The sequence below is a fragment of the Bos javanicus genome, chromosome 1 (assembly GCF_032452875.1).
Source record: "Bos javanicus breed banteng chromosome 1, ARS-OSU_banteng_1.0, whole genome shotgun sequence".
Lineage (NCBI taxonomy): Eukaryota > Metazoa > Chordata > Mammalia > Artiodactyla > Bovidae > Bos > Bos javanicus.
The window spans coordinates 41,919,432-41,931,678 of record NC_083868.1 but is presented as its reverse complement, the minus strand read 5'-3'; the positions used below and the strand labels follow the sequence as shown (position 1 = coordinate 41,931,678).

At 33.5% G+C, this 12,247-nt stretch overlaps 1 protein-coding gene across 11 annotated transcripts in view; it reads right to left on the bottom strand.

The window, feature by feature from the left end:
- Window positions 1-12,247, bottom strand: part of EPHA6 (EPH receptor A6) — a 1,025,466-nt gene that overhangs the window by 397,862 nt on the left and 615,357 nt on the right. For all 11 annotated transcript variants that reach the window (XM_061435761.1, XM_061435945.1, XM_061435852.1 and 8 more), the window contains one exon: window positions 748-872. In XM_061435761.1, coding sequence (XP_061291745.1) covers window positions 748-872 — 125 coding nt within the window. The remainder of the gene's footprint in view (window positions 1-747; window positions 873-12,247) is intronic.

Genomic DNA, 12,247 nt, shown 5'->3' with positions numbered 1-12,247 from the left:
TACTGTAGGTTAGTATCAGTCCAATGGGATATATTCTCAGAATTGACTCTATGTTCTGCCATAACATCTATAGCAATGATATCATAATGGTGAGTGAAAGGGAGAAAGCATAAAGAAAGTAGACTTGTGAATGTCATAAAACTAAGGAAGTATATAATTAGGGAAAATATAGTGATTGAGAATTTTAATGACAGAAATGGAAATTAAAGTTAAGAGTTGATTTATTAACCAGATTTATCTTGCTACCTTATAAAACAGCTGCCCTGAATGGGAAGACAATTTTAATTCATCAGCTATTTTCATTTATACCTTAAATAATACTTTGCAAATTTTAGCAGACTATAACTTTAAATTCATTGGAAAGGATATGGCCCACTGAACTTGTTTTAGATTATGGTAATTCCATTTTACTATTTTTTCTGAAGTGAGTTTTAGAAATAACGTTATATTCATTAAACTGTAAGCTGATGAATACAATCTCTCACTATATTGTAAAACTCAGAGTAAGTGAAGATAGAAATGTACATCCTGTGTCTTCTACCTTAATCTTATATAAAACAAGGCAAATTAATTAAGAAATTATAAGCACTATAGTATACTAGAGAATATTTAAAGACATAGTAGGTAAGAAGATAGGCCAAAAATAACAGGTTTCAAAGCAAAATAATATTCTATAACAATATACTTAATATATATATGCATATATATGTATATGTACATTTTGAGGAAGCTCCAAATAAGACCTACTTTCTCATAGTACTTGATCTCGTAGTCCAGTATGGCTCCATTGGAAAAAGCAGGTGCTTGCCATGATAGGGCAATGCTATTTTGGGATGCCCAGTCCTTTCTTACCATACCTATCAGGGAAGGTGCTGAAAAGAAAGAAAATAACTAAGAATTAATTGGCAGGAATCATTCTCCACAATGCTTTCTTTAACATTTTGTCTCCCAAGGAAAACACAATTCTTGTTGAAGTGGACACCAATTACTGATGTCAGATTAATATGATAATCAGGATCTACTTTATTCAATCCAAATAAAATATTAAAATTTATTTAGACACTGATGGCTCAGTGGCAAAGAATTTTGCCTGCAGTACAGGAGCTGCAGGAGATGCAGGTTCAATCCCTGGGTTGGAAAGACCCCCTTTTGATCCCTGGGTTGGAAAGATCCCCTGGAGAACGGCATGGCAACTCACTCCAGCATTCTTGCCTAGAGAATCCTATGGACAGAGCAGCCTTGTGGGCTACAGTCCAGAGGGTCACAAAGAGTCATATACAACTGAAGCAACTTAGCTCACACGCATGCAGAAACAAATTAGGGAACAAAGGAAACACTCAGATAGTCCAAGAAGAAGGACTATAACTCATCATCTCTGATTCTGTTAGAGGACATTTTTCCTCAAACTGGCTTTGGTTTTGAGCTATAATATGAAGTATAATAGACTTGACTTCTATATTTTCTCAAAACTAAGACTACTATAGAAAATCCTCTGCAATTACATGATCATTTATAAGCTTTCTTTCTTTCAAGAGTTAGTACTTAATGAAATTTTAGTACTTTATAGAAGTTACATTGCAAACTTAACTACAGCGTATTTTGGCTTATCAAAGAGAGGATCATTTCTTTTGCAAGGTTTCTATGACTTCTGACTAAAGCTGAAATATTTAATTTATGAAGTTTATTTTGAATCATGTCTGTCTTCTTTTTCTATATAACATTATCTTAACAATCCAATCCTAACCTAAAGTAATCTTGTATACACTGTAGGTTTTTTTTATCTAACAAAATACTTCTCATCTTTAAATATTCAAATTACTTACAAAAGGAATTTTTACATAGAGAACTAAAATTCAGTCTTAAAACTACAAACTAAATATACTGAGATACCATTTCTCATTTTAAATTGGCAAAAAAATCCAAAAACTTGACACCAGGCTCTGCTGGCTAGACTGTGAGGAAAAGACTTTAATACACTGTTGGTGTAAATGCAAAATGGCATAATCTTTATAAAGGGAAATTTAACAATTTAAGGCAAATTATATGTTCATTTACACTTTGGCTTTAGGAATCTATTGAAAGATACACTGCACAAATATGAAGTGACATATTTACAAGACTACTCATTGAAATTTATTTGTAAAGCCTGGAAACAATTTAAATGCCCATCAATAAGGGACTGGTTTAAAAAAGTATGCTACATTCACCAGAGAATTATGAAACTGTAAAAAAGGAATTGTGACCATCTATAAATACTAGAATGAATTTATTTCAGGATTTACTTTTAAATGAAAAAAGTGAGGTGGAGAAAAATGTATGAAAAAAATGTCTAAGGATAAATTTAAGAATAAAAACTAGTAACAATGGTTACTCTTAGAGGATGGGAGGCTAAGATGGTCACTACAGGGTTAGAAGAAAATCATCTCTGAATATAAATAATAACAGACAAATGAACACTGAAAGAGCAATCTCAAAAGATTAAAAGAAATAAATCTGTGTATTGAGTTGAAAGCATAGCTTCTGAGAGGAACTACTTAAAATGACATTAAATGACAGTTACTTAACCTACATCTCAATGGGACATATTCTAAGTATCAAAAAAATACTGCAAAAATTATTGAACTGTTTTTAGTAATGATATTACAAGTGGTATTACTGGTATTGTAATGCTGAATGAGTGTGTGTGTGTGTGTGTGCGCATGCGTGCGCACGCACGTGTGTGTGTTTGTGTGTATTAAGAGACAAATCAAATGAATAATTACATTGGTGTTATTAAGAACTAGGATTTTTTTTTCCTATGGGAAAATAGAGATACAGATGTCAGACCAATGAAGGTAAGTAAAAACCCTATCCTAGTAAACCTGAATTAGAAGTATGATTATGAACTCATGTATCTTTCCAGTTCATTTTCAGAAATTTCCAGACCAATGAAGGTAAGTAAAAACCCTATACTAGTAAACTTGAATTAGTATGATTATGAACTCAAGTATCTTTCCAGTTCATTTTCAGAAATTTCCAGACTGATGAAGGTAAGTAAAAACTCTATACTAGTAAAATTGAATTAGTATGATTATGAACTCATGTATCTTTCCAGTTCATTTTCAAAAATCCATTCACATGTACTAAATGCAGTTGAAAATAGGATTTGAAGAAACTGATTCTCTATGATCAAGATGAAATGTTTCTTTAGTTTCTAAGAGAGACTCAAGTATTAAATGTGGTAATTTACTTTCCAAAGTTGTTTTTGTATCTTAAGGATAAACTACTTTCTTAAATTTGTGAGAATGACAAAGTCGGTTCTCATAAGAAATTAAGTACTTTAGAAACTATATTTGAAACTCATTCCAGCTGCTTAATGACAGTATTATTGCTGTACTAAGATATGTTCTTAAAATGAGTGATAATTATAGAAATTGCTGAGAAATAGAAGAGTTTGTGCCATAAGCTAAAATAGAAATATATAAAATGGTAAATAAGAAAATGTTCTGACAATTCACTATGTATATTGAGTCATATTCACTACTAATAAACTACCATTAGTCAATTAATGGTATTAATTCCTGCTGAAAAAAGCATTAATGTTCTTGGAATTATAGTATAATAATGAATTAAATAGTGCTTTATGGAAAAACTAAAACTTTAATGTGAATAATACAAATTAGAAGTTGACTAAAGTACATAAAAGTATATCAATTCATTACTAATTTTGAAAATGTCCTTTTCATGTATACAAATGTTATGGTTAATTTTCAGTTTAATGTACAATATCACAAAGCAGTATTACCAGTGTATTATATTTTGTCTCATAATTACTTAGCACTCAAGTTCAAATGATACAAAACTTATAAGAAATTCAATTATGCCAACAGCATTTTAGAATGACTATTGGTTAAAATATAGGTACTATCTTTCCTATTTCCAGCTCTTCAATGGTTATTTAATTGTACAGACACATCATCTAAATTATATGAATCCTCTTCTATAAAATAGAAATTTTTTTTTTTTTTGTAAAATAGAAAATTAAGAGAATCTATTCTCTAACTGGAGAAGGCGATGGCTCCCCACTCCAGTACTCTTGCCTGGAAAATCCCATGGATGGAGGAGCCTGGTAGGCTGTAGTCCATGGGGTCGGTAGGAGTCGGACACGACTGAGCGACTTCCCTTTCACTTTTCACTTTTCACTTTCATGCATTGGAGAAGGAAATGGCAACCCACTCCAGTGTTCTTGCCTGGAGAATCCCAGGGATGGGCGAGCCTGGTGGGCTTCCGTCTATGGGGTCACACAGAGTCGGACACGACTGAAGCGACTTAGCAGTATTCTCTTAACTACATAAATCCTTCATTTATAAACAGACTTCAAGGTAATATCTATATAAAATCTAAAATCTCTTCACTTTTGCACATTCCTTTCATATGTAAACATCTATGTTTTAAACAGTTGCTAAATATACATAATTCTAGATAATTCTATTTTAAACCAATATTCTAAATCCTACTCTATATTTTAAAAGAGTTTCCATAATTTTTACTTTAGTGGCTAATATTCAATTGTGTTGCTATTTTATCAAGTCATTACTCTAATGTTGGATTGTGAGGTTTAAAATATTGTTTTCTCAGAATTCTGACATTTTATGTACAAACATTTTATGCATAAATTTTGATTTTGTTAAAATTATTTTAGAGAGAAAATTGCTCTATATAATTTGGATTTTGTGTCATACTATTATTACCATAGTGCTTTTGAAAAAGCTGTCACTGGCGACCCACTCTGGTACTCTTGTCTGGAAAATCCCATGGACAGAGGAGCCTGGTGGGCTGCAATCCATGGGGTTGCTAAGAGTCGGACACGACTGAGTGACTTCACTCTCACTTTTCACTTTGGAGAAGTGCATTGGAGAAGGAAATGGCAACCCACTCCAGTGTTCTTGCCTGGAGAATCCCAGGGACAGGGGAGCCTGGTGGGCTGCTGTCTATGGGGTTGCACAAAGTCGGACACGACTGAAGCCACTTAGCATATCGATATTACTAATCACACATTTTAAACACTTAATGAGTTGAAAGCAGGGGATGTAGAAAACAATTTACAGGTCAATACATCTCAAACACTGCATTTTATGTTTTCAGAGAAGAACATTACACAGAAATTCATTTTAAAATAAGGTTTCAATACATGAAACCTAAAGCTTTTGCTTTGAATATATCTAATGAATTTGTCTTAATAATTCAAGCTTACATAGTATCTGAATTGGCATATTGTGAAAACTCTGCAGTACCAACTAATACAAAGCAGAAAATACATTTATTCCTCCACATGAGAAAAACTGATTTTAGGACATAAAAGGACAACTATTGATCTTTACTTCTGATTCTAAAAAGTTAGAGAAGGAAAGAAATAGTCAAGGAAATAATATCTTCTGGAGTCTGTCAGATCAGATGCTAACCAATGTTTCCTGAGTGACAATTACCTATTCAGTATAGCCTTCAGCAGAATCATGTTTTTGATATACATCCTTTCTTAAGTCTTCAAAAATCTTAGCTTTGACCTTCAACATAAATGACTGGTGAATAGATTACCACATTCTTGAAAATGTTTTTCATACAAACCCTTTTGATTACTACATTTTTTGAATCTCAAGTAGTTTACCAAAAACTATGTAACAAAGAATGAAAATAAAAGTATGAAGGGAGTTAGTTCTAACAAAAGAGATCTTACTCACACTTAGAAAAGTTTTGCTTTCTTATGCTTATATGGAGATACCTAAAGAAACAGTGAATTATTCTAGTTAAGTATTTTGCTCTTAATTGAGCTAATCAATTTTTATTAAATGTTTATATTATGCATGTTATCTTATTATATTGTCATAAATCTATGGGGAAGACATTGCCTCCATAAGATGATGACATTGAGGCTCAGAGAAGTGAGCAATTGATATAATTGCATTAATGATATAATGAGAAGGCCAATTTTGGTATTAATGCAGAATGTCAAAAAAGAAGTGGAAAATTTAACATTTTTGCTATACTTTCTCTTAAAATTAATTCTATTCGGTATTGTAAATACCTGTTCAAAAGTGGTAGAAATGAGGCAATGTTACAAGTATCCTTGTTGTCTTCGAGTTGATTATTTCTTTAAATTTTAAAATATCAAACACTACTGTTCAATTTTACTGTTCAAATTTACTACTGTTCAATTTTACACTGTAGTTCAGTCACTCAGTCATGTCCAACTCTTTGTGACCCCATGGATTGCAGCACATCAGGCTTCCACATCCTTATTTATCTCCCTGAGTTTTCACAAACTCATGTTTGTTAAGTCTGTGATGCCATCCAACCACCTCATCCTCTTTTACTCCCTTCTCCTCCTGCCCTCAATCAAATTATATTGTGGATTATCACAAATATGTCTTATTTTTAGCATGTAATCAAGATTTACACCATGGGTCATGAGGTGTTTTCCTAAAGATCAAACAAATGTTGCTAATTCTCAGTCATCTATTGAGCATACTGGGTAAATGAAGGTTTATTTATTGTGATATGCTTACCTGCATGAGTGTGTGTGCGTGTTTAGATGAAAAAGACAGAGTGGAGCAGGGAACACTCCTATGCACATGTGTTTGTGACAGTGAAAATCTTAATAGTGAATGTTATATAACGTAATCCCAATATACAAACAGATCTTATAAGCAGTTTAATACCTTTTATCACCAATGCAGAAAATACTTCAATGTATTTCTGATAGCTGAGTAACCACTTCTTACTTTAGCAGTGTAGTATTTCACAAAGAGTATATAAAGAGTATAGTACTTCAAAAAGTACTATATAAAGAGTGCAGTGCCTCACAAAGTACTATATAAAGAGTACAGTACTTCACAAAGCTATCCATTGTCTTTTAAAAATCTTTAATTGATAAAACATCTGGAGTCATTGTTTGCTTCCTATAACTTCAACCTCAGTCCTAACGCTAGTGCTGACTTTTACTACGCATAGAACTCTTTCCCTTTGCTTATCTATCAACCTCTTTCTTTTTTTATTCCTTCTTTCTCTACTTTCCATTTTTCTTTACTTTCTTAATTTCCTTTTTTAGTGCTTTTCATTTTGTCTTTGCTTTATGCCTTCCTTTCTGTGCTTCCCTGTGCCTCTTTCTAGGCACATCTATCAACAACAGGATGAAATGTGAATTCAGAACAATATAATAATATAGATTAGAAAGTAGAACTCAGAACAGACTTTTAAGACTATATGATTTTCCTCTCTTCTTTGCTAATGAGCCAGTGGGTAGAACTGCAGAGCACAAGTATGTAATAGTGTTTCTTTTGTGTATGTAGAGAAGAAGAACACACCCAATACACTATTCTTACTTGTGAAATTTTGTAAGTGTGATATTTAGCATGTGAATTGACATTTTTGAAACCTGATAGCATGCTTCAAAATATTTCTGATCTTTATCTTGTTTTGAAAATGTCTATTAAATATACTGTGCTTTAGATAGCATAATCTATCTAATGATATCTGTTACATGTGCTTTTCTTTTCATGTGATTTTTCCTGTAATCAGTGGTAATATATATTTTTATCTACTTCCCTGTGTAGTCAAAACCTGATTATGAGCTTGAAATATACAGATGATGCTTACATACAGCAGAACTGGTGCTTTATTTTCTTTATAGCCTCTGTCTCTTTTCTACACCTGAGAATAAAACTGTGGTATGTTCAACCATATGACCTGTGATGTGCTAAATTATGGCATCCAAATATTTCTACATTGTAATCCCCAGAACCTGCGAATGTTCATATCTGGTAAAGAGACTTTGCAGTTTTTGATTAAATTAAGGATTCTTAGATGAGATTACTCTGGATTATCCAGGTAGGCCTAATATAATCACAGGTACACTCATGAAAAAGAGATAGGAGAAGATACCTACACAAGAGAAGGCTGTGAGCCAAGGAATGCAGAAGTTGGAAAAAGGAAGGAATGCATCCTTCTTGGAGCCTACAGAAAGAACAAGTTCTCCTGAAACCTTCACTACAGCCCTATAAGACTTATGTTGGATTTCTGACATATAGAACTGTATTATGATAAATACAGGTTGTTTTTGAGACAATAAGTTTGTGATGATTTGTTGCAGTGCAACAATAGGAAACAAACAGTTCAACTGATTAATCTGTGCAGACCTTAATACATTTGAGTCAGTAGAGAAAGTAGGTAAGTTTTTTAAAAGTATGTTTCTAAAACAGTGATTAAAAAGTCATCTATTTATATTTGGAAAATTAATCCTTTGTCAGTTGTTTCATTTGCAACTATTTTCTCCCATTCTGAGGGTTGTCTTTTCACTTAGCTTACAGTTTCTTTTGCTGTGAAAAGCTTTTAAGCTTAATAAGGTTCCACTTGTTTACTTTTATTTTTATTTCCATTACTCTAGGAGGTGGGTCATAGAGGATCTTGCTTTGATTTATGTCATCAAGTGTTCTGCCTATGTTTTTGCCTAAGAGTTTTATAGTTTCTGGTCTTACATTTAGGTCTTTAATCCATTTTGAGTTTGTCTTTGTGTATGGTGTTAGGAAGTGTTCTAATTTTATTCTTTTACATGTAGCTGTCCAGTTTTCCCAGCACCATTTATTGAAGAGGCTGTCTTTGCCCCATTGTATATTCTTGCCTCCTTTGTCAAAAATAAGGTGCCCACAGGTGCATGGGTTTATTTCTGGACTTTATTTCTTGTTCCATTGGTCTATATTTATGTTTTTGTGCAAGTACCATATGCACTATTTACAGTAACTAGAACACAGAAGCAATCCAGATGTCCATCGATAAATGGATACAGATAAATGGATAAAGAAGTTGTGGTACATGTACATAATGGAATATTACTCAGCCATAAAAAGGAACACCTTTTTATGTGTTCTAATGAGGTAGATGAACCTAGAACCTATTATACAGAGTGAAGTAAGTCAGAAAGAGAAAGATAAATATTGTATTCTAACGCATATATACAGAATCTAGAAGAATGTTACCAAAGAATTTATTCACAGGGCAGCAATGGAGAAACAGACATGGAGAATAGACTTATGGACATGGGGAGAGGGGAGGAGAGGGTGAGACACATGGAAAGAGTAACATGGAAACTTACATTACTGTATGTAAAATAGATAGTCAATGGGAATTTGCTGTATGCCTCAGGAAACTCAAATAGGGCCTCTGGATCAATCTAGAGGGGTGGGATGGGGCGGGAGATGGGAGAGCCTTTCAAAAGGGAGGGGTTATATGTGTACCTATGGCTGATTCATGTTGAGGTTTGACAGAAAATAAGAAAATTCTGTAAAACAATTGTCCTTCAATAAAAAATAGATTAATAAAAAAGTCATCTATTTAATACCTAACTCATCTGATATATTACTTTCAAAAACTATTTGATCTGATCCTTTGAAAAATATTTTGGATACTCTGATCCTATAGATTTTCCTTATTTAATATACAATGTCAGGGTTCTCTTTTTCTATGTTACTTACTAGAAAAGGATGGGATCTTCCTCTTTCTGATTATTACCACCTTAAGTTACAGGTGATATAGGACAATTTTTTTTTTTCTAGTTTTTCCTCAGAATTTATTTGTCTATTTTTAAAAAAGTAGCCTTGAATTTCAAGAGTTTTTCCCAAGGGAAAAATTAACATCGTTCAACACAAAGCTTGCATAGTCTTTCAAATTCTTCCTGCCATGCAAATATGAAGCTGGTAGGTGGCTTAACAATATGTTAGTGAAAAATATGTGGATATATTGGCCCAAAAAACTTGCACTACCTGCGGAGCACACAATGAAACATCACTATTAATGATGGGTCAAAATGACACGGCACTATCAGCTCTTAAATATACAGAATAAAATCAGAAGCATCATCTTTAAATTTATTTTCAGCATAACCTGGCCTTTTTAATTTCTATTTTATTAGCTTTATGACTGGCTAATTTACTCTGCTCACTGTTCAGTATATTGTGAGGCTGCTGTTTTCAGTAATTAACACCATATACCTCTACTAACTACTATATCATTTCAGAAGCATGTGGGAAACTGTTTTAACAGATGCTCTATAATGCAGTTTCTTTGAAATATAAAGGTAAAAAATATCCTCAAATTAGACCAGTCTGATATTCTGTTGACCTTATCATTACTTGTCAACTATCAGTAAAAATATATATGTTGTACCATTATTTTTTAGGAAGTTAACATATACTATCCACCCAAATCTCAGAAAGTTCACCTGGCCCTAAAGAAAAATCAATAATTTGTCACATCTCATCTTGGTGGTTTAGTTGCTAAGAAGTGTCTGACTCTTGTGAACCCATGGACTGTATCCCTCCAGGAAACTCTGTCCATGGGATTCTCTAGGAAAGAATACTGGAGTGGCTTGCATTTCCTTCTCCAGAGGATCTTCCCAACCCAGGGGTCAAACTTGGGTCTCCTGCATTGCAGGTAGATTCTTTACTGACTTAGCTATAAGGGAAGCCCTTTTCATCTTAACTTCACATATTTTCCCAATTCATAATATTTCACTATATTAAAATTAAGAATTGGTTTTCAGTAATGTTTCTAGGCAAAAGTAGTTATCATTTAAACTGTAAAGAATTAAACTGTAAAATAAATAGATTTAAAATATAATATCCTAGTTATATTTGAATATGATTGGTAACTTCTGTGCCTCAGTCAATACATCAAAAATTCTGCATCATGTTCCAGGATAGGAAAAAGTCAGCCAACTTAAATATTATCATAAACAAGAAAAATTCTATTAAAATGACCAGGAAAGTCATCTATAGTAAATGACTAAAATCATTTTAACATATATTGTGGAAAGCAGCTAAGTGAAAAACTTGCAAAAATATAATTTTAAAATAATATAATGAATAAAGTTTTACTTTCACATTCTATTACTACAATGCCTGTATGAGAAGGCCTTACAAATAGCTGTGAAAAGAAGGGAAGCAGAAAGCAAAGAAGAAAAGGAAAGATATATGCATTTGAATGCAGAGTTCCAAAGAATAGCAAGGAGAGATAAGAACGCCTTCTTCAGTGATCAATGCAAAGAAATAGAGGAAAACAATAGAATGAGAAAGACTAGAGATCTCTTCAAGAAAATTAGAGATACCAAGGGAACGTTTCATGCAAAGATGGGCTCAGTAAAGGACAGAAATGGTAGGGACCTACAGAAGCAGAAGATATTAAGAAGTGGCAAGACTACACAGAAGAACTGTACAAAAAAGATCTTCATGACCAAGATAATCATGATGGTGTGATCACTCACCTAGAGCCAGACATCCTGGAATGTGAAGTCAAGTGGGCCTTAGAAAGCATCATTTTGAACAAAGCTAGTGGAGGTGATGAAATTCCAGTGGAGCTATTTCAAATCCTGGAAGATGATGCTGTGAAAGTGCTGCACTCAATATGCCAGCACATTTGGAAAACTCAGCAGTGGCCATAGGACTGGAAAAGGTCAGTTTTCATTCCAAACCCAAAGAAAGGCAATGCCAAAGAAAGCTCAACCTACTGCACAATTGCACTCATCTCACATGCTAGTAAAGTAATGCTCAAAATTTTCCAAGCTAGGCTTCAACATTACATGAACCGTGAACTTCCAGATGTTCAAGCTGGTTTTAGAAAAGGCAGAGGAACCAGAGATCAAATTGCCAGCATCCGCTGGATCATGGAAAAAGCAAGAGAATTCCAGGAAAACATCTATGTCTGGTTTACTGACTATGCCAAAGCCTTTGACTGTGTGGACCTCAATAAACTGTGAGAAATTCTGAAAGAGATGGGTATACCAGACCACCTGACCTGCCTCTTGAGAAACCTGTATACAGGTCAGGAAGCAACAGTTAGAACTGGACATGGAACAACAGACTGGTTCCAAATAGGAAAAGGAGAACGTCAAGGCTGTATATTGTCACCCTGCTTATTCAACTTATATGCAGAGTACATCATGAAAAATGCTGGGCTGGAGGAAACACAAGCTGGAATCAAGAATGCCAGGAGAAATATCAATAACCTCAGATATGCAGATGACACCACCCTTGTGCCAGAAAGTGAAGAAAAACTAAAGACCCTCTTGATGAAAGTGAAAGATAAAAGTGAAAATGTTGGCTTAAAGCTCAATATTCAGAAAACTAAGATCATGGCATCCAGTCCCATCACTTCATGGGAAATAGATGGGAAAACAGTGGGAACAGTGGCTGACTTTTTATTTTTCTGGACTCCAAAATCA